The 15,550-nt window shown below is 33.4% G+C and overlaps 2 protein-coding genes across 3 annotated transcripts in view; one reads left to right on the top strand and one right to left on the bottom strand.

Moving 5' to 3' along the window:
- The window catches only part of LOC115065719 (TNF receptor-associated factor 4), a 25,199-nt gene extending 21,174 nt beyond the window's left edge, over nucleotides 1–4,025 (top strand). Inside the window, exons 1-3 of one of the 2 annotated variants that reach the window (XM_049448277.1) lie at nucleotides 389–798; nucleotides 986–1,090; nucleotides 2,266–4,025. In XM_049448277.1, the coding sequence (XP_049304234.1) occupies nucleotides 754–798; nucleotides 986–1,090; nucleotides 2,266–3,357 (1,242 nt within the window). In that variant the 5' untranslated portion in view covers nucleotides 389–753 and the 3' untranslated portion in view covers nucleotides 3,358–4,025. Of the gene's footprint in view, nucleotides 1–388; nucleotides 799–985; nucleotides 1,091–2,265 lie in introns of those variants that run through there. The other variant, XM_049448273.1, reaches the window with a different exon arrangement.
- Nucleotides 4,026–12,540: 8,515 nt separating this feature from the next.
- Nucleotides 12,541–15,550, bottom strand: LOC105228737 (tubulin-specific chaperone D; the record flags this gene model as incomplete). The annotated part of the gene is given in 6 exon segments (XM_049449637.1): nucleotides 12,541–13,229; nucleotides 13,297–13,456; nucleotides 13,519–13,862; nucleotides 13,922–14,044; nucleotides 14,115–14,543; nucleotides 14,604–15,550. Coding segments are annotated over 6 exon segments (2,485 nt in total), but the record flags the coding sequence as incomplete, so codon positions are not given.

Raw genomic sequence — 15,550 nt, 5'->3', positions numbered from 1 at the left:
TAAGGAACACTTTTTTTATAAAAAAAACGAAAGCAATAATCCTTAGTCAAAAGGCATTTCGGAAACATGCTAAGAAAGTCAACAAAGATAGAAATAAAAAACAAACACCAAGCAAAGAACAAACTCTTGAAATCCTAAAACAAATTTCACAAAATCCTTGAAAACAATTTTCACACCAAAACGACTATTAATGAAACTTATTTGAACAAATTTCCAACAAAAAGTAGCAACTTAACAGCTCCTTAAAACTGTGTGAAGAAGACAAATAAAAATATTTGATTTCAACGCCTATTTGAAAGATAGGAAGATGAGTTTATCAAACCTGTTTATTTATTTATACTTTTTCTTCAATCGCTTCATTTTTCCATAAATTTAGATATCAGAAGGAATGCATTTGCTGTTGTGTGAAATGAAAAGTGTATTTTCCAATATGCATTTGAACAGCCAAACCGATAAGAAGGTTTGGTGCCTGTCTGCTACGAACAGCAGGGCTTATCCGAAATTATCAGCGTTTGTCATCAATAGAACAAATAGTTGTGTGTTTTGACTGTCCAACAGGTCGCCAGCCTAACTACATGTATACTTATATATATAGACCGATAGAACAAATGTCAGTTAGTGACGCGCCTAAATCAACAACTTCGCATATAAATGTCAAAGCATAAAGTAAATTTATGTCAGTCTCTAAAGGCAACTGCAAAGTGTAGTGATAGTGCATGGCATGCTATAAATAATTCTCAAAATAGTATATAGATGAAGTGTTTTAGAAATATTTTCGGCAAAAAAGGCGAATATCAGGTTAGTGTGGTGTGAAAGTATAGAAAAAATCAGAAAAAAATATATATTATATAAATATTATTTAAATGAAAAATAATAAAAAATAGAAAAATATAAATAAGCATATAAAAGTTAAATTAAACACATCCTCTAAACATATTTTAATAACATTTAACTAATTCTCACTTTCTTCTTCTTTTTCTTGCAGATTTACCCCGGTCCCGACCCCAAACAAGCCATCATGGGTTCACTCGTCTTCTGTATACATCACAAACAGGGCTGTAAATGGTCAGATGAGCTGAGAAAACTAAAGGTGTGTATAACGACAAGTGTACATACATATTTATAAAAAATATTATGTAAGCACACACGTACACAGTTACGTATAGCTTACTTTAAGTCATTTCTCAGTATACAAAAAATTTTAATTTAATTATTTCTAAGTCACCTCAACTAACAAGTTCATAACACCGGCCAAAATACACACGAACACATAAAGCAGCATAATTTCATTCTTAAGCCAACACCATTTAATAAGCGTGTTTTGAACGCACCTTACATACTTATAAACAGAGATGCCTGTAGAACAATATAAGAAAGACTTTTGTTACTCTTTCGTTGTTGTTGTTGTTAATAGACCTCTAATGCGCTCATAAAAAACTAGTAGTCATTTTCATGTTTCTGATTTTCATGTTCATTCATAAGAAGCAGTAACTGGAATTCTAGTGAATTAATAAATTCTGGGTAGTGAAAGAAACTGAGGGCAGTTGGGGTGATGTGATGAAAAAAAGTTAAGACATAGACATAGGAGTAATTTTAATTAAATTATGTTTTAAAAAAATATTGTAGACGTTCTTTTAGTGGAAGGTCATAATTTCAGTATTTAGAAAAAATTTTCAAAAAAAGAATTTACGGCCGCCTTTATTTTAATTTCATTCAAAATATCGCCATATTACGGATGTATACAATATATGGTTCTATTCAGACTTTACCTTACTCAATTATTTTTTATTGGAAAAAATTTTAATTTTTTGTAATTAAAATTTTTTTTAATTAATTAAAATTGTAATTTGTTTTAATAAATAAAAAAAAATTTTAAATTATTAAAAATAATTTTTTTTTTTAATTATTAAAACAAATTAAAATTTTAATTAATTAAAAAAAAAATCTTTTAATTAAAAAAAATTAAAATTTGATTTAAAAAAAATTTTAAATTATTAAAAATTAAATTTTTTTTTAATAAAGCACAAAAATTGTAATTTAAGTATAAAAAAACTTAATTAAAATTTTTAATTTTTTTTATTTTAAAATTATTTTAATAAAGCACAAATATAGTTATTTACATAGAGCAAACATTATTTTCTAACCTAAAGAAATTCTGCATTTAAATTTGATTAAATTATTTAAGCGAATTTCTTCACTGCACATAACATTTTTAACTCCCATTATCTCAAATGTAACGCTAACCTCACTTTTTCCATCTTCCAGGGTCACTTAAACGTCTGCAAACACGATGCCACACAGTGTCCGAACAAGTGCGGCGCACAAATACCACGCATCATGATGACCGATCACTTACAGTTCACCTGCAACATGCGACGCACCAAATGTGAATTCTGTCAGAGCGAATTCTCTGGCGCCGGACTTGAAGAGCACGCCGGCACCTGCGGCCAGGAGCCTATCTACTGCGAGGCCAAGTGCGGTCAACGCGTGTTACGCGGACGCATGACACTGCACAAGTCCAAGGATTGTGCCAAACGTTTGCGTCGCTGCGTACATTGTACGCGTGAATTCTCATGCGACACACTGCCGCTGCATGTGGCACAATGTCCACGCGCCCCCATGACCTGTCCGCAACGTTGCGATGCCGGTGCTATTGCACGCGGTGACATGGAAGCGCATTTGCGCGATGAATGCAAAGCGCTGGCGATCGCTTGCAGTTTCAAGGAGGCCGGTTGTCGTTTCAAAGGACCTCGGCATATGCTCGAAGCGCATTTGGAAGCAAATGCCGCCGCACATTTATCACTGATGGTGGCGCTATCGTCGCGTCAAGGGCAGCAAATACAAATGCTGAAGACGGCTGTGTCGAAGTTGTCCATTAATTATACAGGCACTTTATTGTGGAAGATCACCGATTGGTCGTCGAAAATGACAGAGGCGCGCAGCAAAGATGGTTTGGAATTAGTGTCGCCACCATTCTATACATCACAATACGGTTACAAATTGCAGGCGTCAATGTTTCTCAATGGCAATGGGCCCGGTGAGAATACACATGTCTCCGTTTACATAAAAGTGCTGCCGGGCGAATATGATGCATTACTCAAATGGCCATTCTCACACTCGATCACATTCACACTCTTCGAACAGGGCGCGCAAACGGGACAGGGCGGTGTAGCCGAGTCATTTGTGCCGGATCCCACATGGGAGAACTTCCAGCGGCCATCGAATGAACCAGATCAATTGGGTTTCGGATTTCCACGTTTCATTTCGCATGAAATGCTACACAGACGACCCTTCATCAAGGACGATACGGTGTTTTTACGTGTCAAAGTAGACCCCAGTAAAATTGTGTCGGTCTAAAGTCTCTGAAACTGGCCGGTGTGTCTTTGTTGCACACACTAACGCTTTTTATGTGTGCTTTTAATTAGCATTTAAATGAATACTGTGTATTTAATATAGTAGGTAGTTATGTAAGTGAGTGTAAAAGACAAGCAACAATGCCGTCTCGAGTGGTAAACGCAAAATAATTCCAAAACGCATGAAAACAAATTTGGCAGTCACTGCAGCTTCGCGTGCGTAGACGAAGTAGCTACACTACGCGCAAGCAAAAGCAACAATAATGACTTTGAATACAAAAGCAAATTTATGAAAATAAAAAAGTGAAGGGAAAAATCTTGCGGTGCGGTGAAGATTTTAATTTCTTAAAGTGGACAAGCACAAGTCAGTTTTTTTTTAATAATTTTTTTTTTTAATAATTTAAAACATATTTAATTAATTTTAAAACATTGCGAAAAACGCGCAGTTTTCAAAAACAACGAAATCAGACCAAAGTTAATGCAAACGAAAAAAGGAGCAAGAAAAAAATAATATTAATTAGCATAGTAAGCAATAATAAACCATAATGTATACCTGTTTAGTATAAGGGAAATACGACACATTAACACTCAGAAAAGTTAGCGTCTTAAGTCTTTTGTTATGGGGAAAAAAATGTATTCGATTGGTGAAAATAATTGATTTTAAAGCAAAAACTTTCAAAAGATCTTCATTTGTTTAAATACAAACATTTATAGGTTAGTTTTATTTTGTGTTCATTATATTTTTTTTTTTGTTGGATTCTCAATTTTTATTTTTGTGGCACAACTGCCCAGTAAATGCCACTTGTGTATATAATCGTTAGTAGAAACCAGCTAAGGTCTATGAAAGTCAATATTATGACCAGAAATGACATTTAAGCGCATAAATCATTCATTTTTTAATAAAGTGTTGGTAATGACAACAATAGCAAATACATACATTTGCACAAACAGCATTAGTCATTAGTTTATAAGTACAGTTGTGTCTGAGTAGTTTGTAAACATACATTTATACCTATATGGATACATATATACATATAAATGCTTATGCATTTCTTTCATTTCTACTATGTAATAAAAATAATGGAAAAACTTTTATAATTACTTTTGAAAATATCATAAAAAGCATTAAAAATTAAACGCTCTATAAGGCCAAAAACTTAAAAACAAAGAATTGTTTGTTTTATTTTATGGGTAAAATTTCAATGAAAAAAAGAACAGTAAGTATAATAGCCGCTACAGTAAGGCTGGAAGAGGGTCAGAAAGACGCAATTTTCACATATTATTGTTGTCAGAGGGACCCACTTAACGTAGTCCAGCTTTGTTAGTGAGTGCAAGGAAATTAGGGATTAATCATACATTTTGCCGTCATCAGTAATAAATAATAAAAGAATATTAAGGATATAGAAAGGATAAAACAAAATAAAGGATATAAGAAAATAACTTACTGAATGCAAAAATTAGTCAGGAAAATTATTATTTAAAAACTCTTTCAAATTGATACTTTAATCATCATCAATTGAAAATTAGGGATTAATTTCGGCAAGGTCACATACCTGGCTGTCATCAATGGAAATGAAATAATTAAAGTAAAATATTAATAATTCTTGGAATGGAAAAATTACTTAAGAAAGGTATTTTTAAAAAGCCTTTAAAACTGATAATTTAATTGCTTTGTTAGTAGGTACAAGAAGATTAAGGATTAATCACGGCAAGGTCACCTACCTAGCTGTTATTAAATAAAGAAAAATTTTAATAATCTTGGAATGCAAAAATTACTTTAGAAGGTATTACTAAAAAGCCTTTGAAATTGATAATTCAATTATGATCAATTGAAAATTAGGGATTAATTTCGGCAAGGTCACATACCTGCCGTCATCAGTCGTACTTAAATAAATAAAAAAAAATTTATAATTCGGGGAATGCAAAAATTACTTAAGAAGGTATTACTAAAAAGCCTTTGAAATTCGTAATTTAGCTTTATAACAAGGAGTATTTTTTTTTTTTCAAAAGTAACCGAAACAAAATTTTGCATTTGCTACCTAAGCTACCTAAAGCAATTACAATTTTACAATCCCCGAAGAATTATTTGTAATAAGTGCTTTTTCATGTCCAAATACTTTCGCTTTATATGACCACAGCATGATAGGTAAAAAAAAATATATTTCTAAAAACAGCTTAATCAAATTAATCCGACCTACATACATATGAACATATATTATTAACATTACATCTTCATAGTTAATTTTGTTGAATCACCCTGTTTTAGCAGCTTATATTAAAATACGTTTGTATATTCTGCTCAATATTGTTTTGGATATGTATGCGAATTATGAAAGTTATTAAAAACGGATACGAAAATATTTTTAAAAATTTATTTGTAATAATTTTTACACCAAATTTAAGTTTCTTTACGAAAATAACAGTTTACATATTTTAACGGAAACAATAGCCAACTAAAATTACTAAACCATCTGAAAACCAGATCCGGTCAAATGTCCCAGTTGGAACGAATGGGAAAATAACAAAGGAAATTAAAAAGATACTGAGACGAGTAAACGGAAGTGAAATATTTATGTTCGCACATACATACACATGTATGGACGTGCATACATGAGTACACATCTATTTATATTTCTAAATGTTCTACCTTAGACATTTGTACATGTTTAAATATATTTTAATTGTTCACTTATTAAATGGAAGGTAAAAATTATAATAAATTTTTTTTTTTTTTATGTCTTTAAAGTTACTTCACCGCTTGAGATACAATTTTACAAGGGATGAAGATTTACTTGGCCAGCTTTAAAGCTATAACGCCATCGCCAATTCAATATTATATAGTATTGTGTGGATCAATTTTATAAACTTAATTGTATGTCATTTAAGAAATTAGTAAAAGTTATGCATGCCGCAGAGTTGCAATTTCGATAACATTCGCCTATGGATGAGTTGTTGATAAGTAAAGGATATCTGGATCTTATATTTGTGAATTTGTTACAATGGAAGAGTATGTGATTTGTGTCTTCTGTTGTGTTACACATTTCGCAGTTGGAATTATTAAATATATTCATTTTAGCCAATGTGGCTTTACAAAATGTGTGGTTTGTTAGTATTCTGTTTAATTGTTTAATTTTCATGGGATCTATTCTATTTTTGTTGTTATGGAACCATGGCTTATTGATTAAGTTTGGGAATATGCTACCATAATCTTTTCCTTTAGATAAAATTTTATTTTTGTATTCTTGTTCCCATTCGTTTTTTATTTTGTTAAATACTTCTTTTGTTGCATCTTTGATTGACCACGGTATTCTTAGTAGTTCTCCATCTTGTGTGGCATTTTTGGCTGCATTGTCTGCTTTTTCATTTAGTTGGATGTTGCTATGTGAAGGTATATGATGAATTTCTATTGTTTGGATTGAAGACATATTTATAGATTCTATTATTTCTTGGGCAATGAAATTGTTGTTTTCGGAATCTTTTAATACTATTATACTGCTTAAGCTGTCCGTCAAAATGGCTATTTTTGTAAATTGTTGGTCAATTGAAAATTCTATAGCTTTATGTATTGCTAATAGTTCTGCTGTCATGGAAGCAGTCTTTTTGTTACAGTAGAAAGATTTAGAAGTATTTGACTTTTCGTGGATGAAAGCAGCGCTTGTTTTATTGTCTTTAATAGACCCATCTGTAAATAATATTTCGTATTGATTTGCTTCTAGTTGTTGAATTTTTTCTCTGTATATATTATTTATTATTGATTGGTTTGCTTCTTTTTTATTGTTTACTACGCCTTTAAAGAAATTGTCGTTTATTCGTATTTTATTAGTTTTGCTTGGGTTTTTATGTACTGGTGCGATGTTGAAAAAAATTATTTTGTATTTTTCATATACTTTGAAATAGCTAGATTGTTTAACAAGATTATTGGTTAGCAATATTTTCTTTGTTGGTAGGTTGTATGCGATACATTTAATTATTTCTTTGGCTGTTGCCATCTCTAGCCTATATTTAGGTGGCAGCTCTGCGGCCATGTGATAAATTACATGTGTCGGGGTAGATCTAATTAATCCCAAACATCTTCTGAGGTTAGAATTGCAGCAAGTTGACAATTTCTGTAGAGCGGATTTCGAAATATTGGAAAAAGATGACGCGGCGTACTCCATTTTAGCGCGTGCAAAGGCTTTATAGAGTTGCAAGGATTTCGTTGGTGTTATTCCAAATTTGCAGCCACTCAGAATGTTAAGGAATCGACATGTGTTATTTGTTTTGTCCACTATTTGTTTAACATGTTGTGTGCACGCATTGTTGACGCTTACATATCTACCTAGGTATTTAATGTTTCGCACTTGGTCAAGTTGGGTATTATTTATATGGATATCTATTTGTGAGTTACGTTGGTTGAAATATATACTTTTGGTTTTATTAAGGTTTATTTTTAAATTGATTTTGTGGCATTCAGAGATGAATTCTTTTATTTTTTCTTTCAGAATATTTTGAGTTTGGTCCCGTTTCTTATGGTAACATACAAGAAAGAAATCATCGGCAAACTGGAATAGGTTACAATTTTCATCTATTATTGAGTGTAATTGTGCAGTGTATAAATTAAAAAGTGTTGGACTTAAGCCACTGCCTTGTGTTAAACCGTTGTTAGTGCTAACTTTATGATGATCTAGTTTGATGTATCTTTGTTTTAAAAATGAAATAATCCAATCGGTAACTTTAGCATTAATTTGAGTTGTAGATAGTATGTCTTTTAGGATGTCCACATCCACAGAATCATATGCTTTTTCCACGTCGATACATGCAGCCATTACTTGGTATTTTTGTTTTCTATGTAAAGCAATTGTGTTGATCAGATCATTAATACATTGTGCAGTAGAGTGGTGTTTTCGGAAACCATAAGATCTTGCGGGTAGTAAGTTATTGTGATTTATTTTGTTTTCTATATGTATTTTTAAGATGCCTTCAATACTTTTTGCTAGTACTGAAAGTAAACATATTGGTCTATAATTGTAGATATTTGTTGTGTCGTATCCTTTTTTGGGGATTGGGATGATTTTGATCTCTCTCCAGTGTTCTGGTATTTTTCCTCTTAACCAAATGTTTTTTAATAGGTTAAATAATTTTACTTTTTCTTCATAGGCTAAGTGAAATATCATCTTGTATGAAGTGTTGTCTGGTCCTTTGGCTGATTTCATATTTCTGGTATGTAAAAATTGTAAAAAGTTGTCTATATTCATTTCTTCTATTGATTCTTCTCTGTTGTTGTTGATATAATTGATTGTGCGATTTTGTGTAGTTGTCCTAGCAATGAATTCTAAATATTTTATTTTGTCTTGATTATTCCAGGAATTGTTAATTTGTTTATCACATTGATATTTCTTTAAATTTTTAATTGTAGCCCACATTTCTTTACTATTGTTTGTTGTTGATATTTCATCTATAGTTTTTTGAAAATTAATCTTTTTCTGTTCTAATATATGGTTTGTAAGATTTTTTTCAGCTCTTGACAGTAGTTCGCAATTAACCAGTGTTTTGTATTGATTGTATTTCTTTCTTGCTGCGTTTCTTAATCTAAATAATCTTTGTGATTCATTTGTCCACCAATGTTTTGGAATGTATTTGTTATTGTTGCTGATATTTATTGTGTTTTTTTGTAATGTTTGTTCGATTGAGTTGTTGAATTCATCTAAACTGTCGCCTACTTTGAACTTGGTCATATCGATTAACAAGCGGTTCATTAAGATTTTTTTTGCTTTATGTTTGAGTTGAAAATTGTCAAATAAGGTTATTGTTATTGGTCTATGGTTACTATTAGTTAATTTATCTATTATTTTCCATGTGTTGTTGATATTGTTATTGATGAAAGTTACGTCTAAAGTTGATCTAGCATTATTGGAGTCAAAAGTGGGAGAACCGTCATTAAGGCAGATAAAATTGTTGTCAGTAGCAATGTTCTCTAGAATGTTTCCTTTGGTATTAAAGGATATCCTATCCCATGTTGTTGCTCTGGCATTTAGGTCACCGCCAATAAGCGTCATATTGTTTAATTGTCTTGTGTGTAAAAATAATTTTTCTATTTCATTTTTGAAGGTATTTGTTGTTGTGTTTGGTGGACAGTATACGCTTATAATGTTAATATTTCTTTTGAGATTTAATGTCGTTATACCAATGTGTTCAATTTCACTTGGTATTTTAAATATTGTGAATTTTATGTTTTTTTTAATATATATTCCAACACCACCAAAACCATCTTGTCTGTTGGAATATGCGTAATTATAGTTTTTTAGACTTGTATCGTTGTTATTGGTTAACCATGTTTCAGCTAATATAGCTATATCTATTTTATTGTTGTGGAGACAGATTTCTAATAATTCCTTGTTTCCTTGTTTTTTCAAACTTTGTATATTAAATTGTAAAATTCTAATTTGTGATGTCATTTGAACTATTGCTTATTAATGTAGTATCGAATATATTAATTAATTTATTGAGAGAAGTACGAATATTGTTGAATAATTCAATTGTGACTGGATTTAATCTTTGTTGGATGTTGGTAGTTAAGTGCTTTGTTATTGCTGCACTTAACTCATTTACTGTGTCTTGTGTTTCTTGCCACTTTCTTGTTTCTATAATGATTTCGTTACTTTTGACTGGTTTAATTGCTTCTCTCCATTCTTGCATCGTGTTTCTTGCCTTTGCCTGCTCTCTGTGTCGATTGTTATTTGTATTGTTAGTATTATTTTTGATTACTTTGCTGAAAGGTAAGATTTTATGGATGTATGCTGTCGAATCATGGTTTTGATGTGTATTATTGGTGTTTTTACTCTGTAATTGAGGGAAATTGTTGTCATAGTTGTCCAAAAGTTCGAATCGGTTTCCTAAAATGCCTGCGACTTTCTTGTGGGCTTCTCTGTAGGAGCTACTTTCTAAGGTCATCGTTCTTTTTATTATGTATGCCTTTACCCTTGCTGGACATTCTTTTGCGGTTGGAGCATGTTCGAAGTTACAGTTTGGGCATAATAACTTCTTGCATGCTTCTTCAACTGCGTGTATTTGGAAACATATTTTGCATCTCGATTTAGTTTCCTTACAGTGCTGAGCAAAGTGGTTAAACCGGTAGCACTTGTAGCACTGTGTCAACGCTATAAAAGGGCTTACCTTAATCTTAGTGTATGCGTAGGTTATATATTCCGGGATGATCTGGCCTTTGAAAAAAACTTTTACTCTTTTTGTTGGCGTTTTGATTTCGTTTTCGTTTTTGGACCTGTTTTCCACTCTTATCAATTTTAATATTGGCACACTAGAGTGTATGTCTTTCATTAGCTCCTCCATTGTGATTTCTGTGGGGATATCGAAAATGATGCCCACTTTGGCTATGCAGTGTTGCAGGATTTTTGGCTCATATCCTTTATCTTTCAAATGTTGGTTGTTGCATACTTCATTTGCTATTCTTGCCGTCTTGCATATAACCTTGATTCTTCCGTATCCAACTTTATTTATTTCTTTTATATCATCGTGTCCATAATTCAGTTTCTTCATCAAGCCCGTGATCGCGACCGCGTTTATTGGGCTTCGTTCGTTTCCTTTGTATTTAGTGTCTATATATACAACGAATGGACCTTGGTGGTCTTCATCGTATGTGAGTTTTTCTAGGTTGTATGGGTTTGGTGTGTTTGTTATTGATAGAGGTTTTATTATTATGTTTCTTTCAATATTAATTTTGTCATCAACTTTTACTTTTTTGGTAGTTTCTTTCATTTTATAAGCCCAGGAGCCCTCGGGCTCCTCAGCCTCTACGTCCATTTTGTGTTTTGGTTTGATTATTTTTTTCTTTTTTTTAAATTTCAGGTTTGAAATGTATTTTGTTTTATTTTTTTTAATTATAAATATAAACTGTAATTATAAACTGTGATTATTAACTGGTCTTTAGCGAATTTCGATTGTAGCTGTGAACAACTGTTAAGCGCGGCGTCTAAAACGCGACTGATTATAATAAATTAATAGAAAGTTTCGATATTCTTAATGTCCATTTTAAAACTAAAAATACTCACTCAGCGTTGTCACCCTGTCATAACGGCAGATCGAACTAGAAATAAATGAAAGAAAAAAATGTATAAACGCACTAACGGAAACGAAAAATAAATGCTTATGTATGTATAAGTCTATATACATACATATGTATGTATATACAAGGTAAGTATATATACATACCCACATTAATTTCTACAAATGTTCAAATTAATGTACGTATGTAATATTTATTACACATTATAATACATTTTTAGCGAGATGACATTTTTGGATAACCTATTTTTTAAAACTATTTAAAAGTAATTTAATTTTTCCCGTTAGCTACGTTGATATACTTTTTTAAAGCTATGATGATAACTACCAATAAAATAAATAAATAACAATTTCTTTAATATACTTAACAGTCCTCATTATTTATGATTATTCAATATCGAAAGTATGCATTTCTTACAATTTAAATTTATGTATTTAAATAAGTAACAGCAACGTACCATTTAATATGCCATTAATCAGTGCCACCCTGTTATAGCGGTTGTAGCTCGCAAAACTCCCATGCACATTCACATGCATACTTATGGATGCAAGCGACTAGCGAAATTCACAAATAGCATAAATATATCACTTTCAAACACATATTTTACTTATTAACACACATTATATATTGCATTAAACATATTTTATAGCAAAAGACAAGGATACAAACTAATTGCATTGAAAATAGCACTTTACTTCACCACGGGTGAACACATTCGCGAAACCGACGCCATTGAACCATTTTTACAATATATTTTACTACACTTCACTTTCACTGCACAAAGAACATTTACACTTTAAATTAAACTTTAACCAGCATTTTTTAACACTTTTCACTACTTTTAATCACACCTATCGCGTTTATTTTAGGAAAATATTTCGCACAATTGAATTTGCAAAGTTAACTGTAATAAAGCCGCGCACGAACTGTCGTACACACGAACGATCCAATTGGAACGAAAGGGAATAAAACGAAACTAGCTGAATTGGGAAAAAAGAAATAATAAAGGAAATGAAAAATTGCGGAACTGTGTATAAAAAATCGGTTGAAATTAAATACTTACTTGGAACATACATATACATACATATAAGTGAATATATGAATTTTCACTTTAGGTTAGACAAAAAAACAAAATTTATTTAAGGAATATTTGCGGCAACATTTATTTTTCTGAAGGCGGCGTATTATAATCAATTATAAGCAATAATTGTGGTTTTTAATTACAATTTAATGTAGATTTGTTAAAAAAAAAAATAAAATTATTGAAATATTGAACGGCAGGTAGTAAAATCCCTCCCGCTGTGAGAAATATGCATCAATATTGTTTCATACAATTTAATTTCTAAAGCGTAGCGCCGCACTCACGCCCGCAGCCGCACCTGCAACACCGGCTGTTTCCAGACTTGTGCCTGCCACACCACTAACCGGCGGTTTAATACCCATTAATTCGCATAGTTGATTGCGTACGGGACGCACCATAATTAGCGGCGATCCCCAGTCTGTTTCGGACAATATATTCAATATCTCATCCATATTCTCTTCGGGAATGTCACAACTGTCACCATGCAAGGCAAGCGCTTCATATAATTTAGTAGCACTTGTTTTGCGCACATGTACATGGGTAAGACCAAGAAATATTGCCATTTTGGATAATATGCGTTTGCAAAGATGTGGTACTTGCACCAGCTGGCAATAGACACTAATGCTCGATACTAGTTTATACAGTTTTTTGTGTCCTTTAATCTCAAGATTCAGCAGGCGGTAAATGTCATCACCAAAAGTATTTGACTCATCCAATAATACCACGTTTATGGTGCCTATAAAGGTGAATAATGCAATAATTTGTGAAAAATAGATAATACTAAGACTTGTACTAAGACTAACCTGAACTTATAAGTATGTCCAAGAAGTTCAACATCGGATAGGTTACGCGTTCATTCATGACATTTTCTTCGAAATTGGCGACTATTTCTTTACATAAACGTGGTACTTCTGCAGGATGTGTACGTAGAAATTCGAAAAATGCTGCCGATGAGTATTTTATCTAAAAAAAAAGTAAATTTGAAAAATTATATTTCGAGTATAACAGATTTATTATTTGTTTACCAAAGACTCGGTCAACTGTCCAATGCTTGCGCTCAACCCGAGCAACACGCGCTGTGAGTAATCGGGCAAATCGAGCAAGGAGCAGAATAGCGGGAATGTCTGGTCGGCAAACAGCCACAATACACTATTAACATCGGCGGGGAATATCTCCAACAGGCGTGCATGATGCCGTATGTGCGATATGGGCGGTGTAGTAGTTATAATTTGACAGAAGAGACGACCGGCAAGGCCACGTGTACGATCTATTTTCTCAACCGCCTGTTGCATGAAGCCCAGCATAATTTGATGAACTTGCTGTGGCTGTAGTAGGTCCTTCGGACATGTCGTGATAAGTTGATGGATGGCTGGAAAAGTAAACACATACAATTTTCATAAACAATTTTTTGTATTTCAATTTAATTACCATTCATAGCTGCTTCGCGTACCCAAGCGCCAATATCACCGCGATTGTCTAATGTGTATTCATCCAATGCTTTTATAAAGCAGTCAACAACTTTGTTGAAATACTTTGGATTGCCAAATGAGACTTGATAAAGAGAAATATACCCATATATTATAATTTTACTAGAAAACTTGTCGCTTCTAACAAAACCTACTTTTGGTGTCTCTACTAAAACCCAATGTCTGCACCACATTGCTAAGCGCTTTAACACTATCACGTCTCGCTTCGCTCCATGTGCCCGTTGCCAGGTTCTCATGTTGATTCATTACTTCGCCGGTTGTAATAACAGCTTGTGTTGGCGTGAGCGAATGCTTAATCAGACTTTCCAGTACGTCATCTAAATTCGCTTTGATCATAAAGTCGGGCAAAGCACCTAAAGCGCTTATATAGCCCATACGTGTGTGCTCCTCCATGATATTTGTGGCGCCTTTCAGATAACTTCTTATAATTTCAGCATTTGCGCCCACTCGCTCTTCACCCTTATAGTATGAGCGGCAAAGTTCTGCGAAAGCTGCGGAGGCACCCTCGCGTATGGCAGACGCTTTATTTAACAGGCATTTATCGATGATGTACTGCCAGGATTCTGCAAAATGTAAATGTAAAAACTACTCTCATATGATTGAACAAAGACATTTGTACTCACCCACACACCTGACAGATGCTTCAATGCGTGCCAAGCTGCAATTTCTTATGAAATCAGTACAACAGTGTTTCATAATTTCACCGCTCATGCCACGGAACATATCGCGATGCACATATTTTGCCATAAGCTCATTTAGGTCGCTCAACAATTGATTAGATAGTAACTTTTTGCAAGCGTTGCCTTCATCTTGACGCTCTATCTCGCTCAAGGCCAGTGTAACTTCACCAATAGCTAGCACAGTGCCATGTCGCATGTTGATATCAATAGATTCCGTTTTGCTCAAAAGCTGTCCCAACACCACAGTTGCCATATATTCTGGTGCGCGAAAGGTTAGCTTATGCAAAGCCTTTGCGGTCAGTTCACGTATCAACGTATCCCAGTGATTCACTTTGCGCTCCACTAAGTGATCGATCAACGGTTTTTGATATTCCTCAAATTGTGCTATGTAATCACCTACATTCAAGTAGGAATTTTGCCGTAAGCCCACAGAGAAAAAATCGGTTGCTGTTGAAATTTCTATGCCATGTGGAAAATTTCCTAGACGACCAACACTCTCTTGGAAAGCAGCAGCTGCCGCGCGTCGACAATTTATTTCACGATCGAATACAGCTACGGTCAACAGACCTGAAGATATTTGCTCCACGAAAGGTTGAAAATCCTCTGGATTGTAGGCGCGTGCAAACGCCCAGCACATGTAACAGGCAGCATCGCGTATATGCTGACCCACGGACATGTAGCCCTTCATTTCATCGTAAAATAAAGCTTGCATCAAGAGTGGCACCAGCGTGCGCAAACGATGTGGCAACAGCAGCCCACGCTTTGCCAGCTCAGCTAGCGCTAAGCATGCACCATGCCAGGCCTCATGCGGTTCCAGAGGATTTAATATGTCAATGACAGAACCAATTACTTCATCGGCCAACTCTTTGGAGAGTCTGTTGGTGACACGC

The sequence above is a fragment of the Bactrocera dorsalis genome, chromosome 1 (assembly GCF_023373825.1).
Source record: "Bactrocera dorsalis isolate Fly_Bdor chromosome 1, ASM2337382v1, whole genome shotgun sequence".
Classification (NCBI taxonomy): Eukaryota; Metazoa; Arthropoda; class Insecta; order Diptera; family Tephritidae; genus Bactrocera; species Bactrocera dorsalis.
Note: the sequence above shows the minus strand (reverse complement) of the source record. Positions and strands in the feature narration are given on the sequence as shown.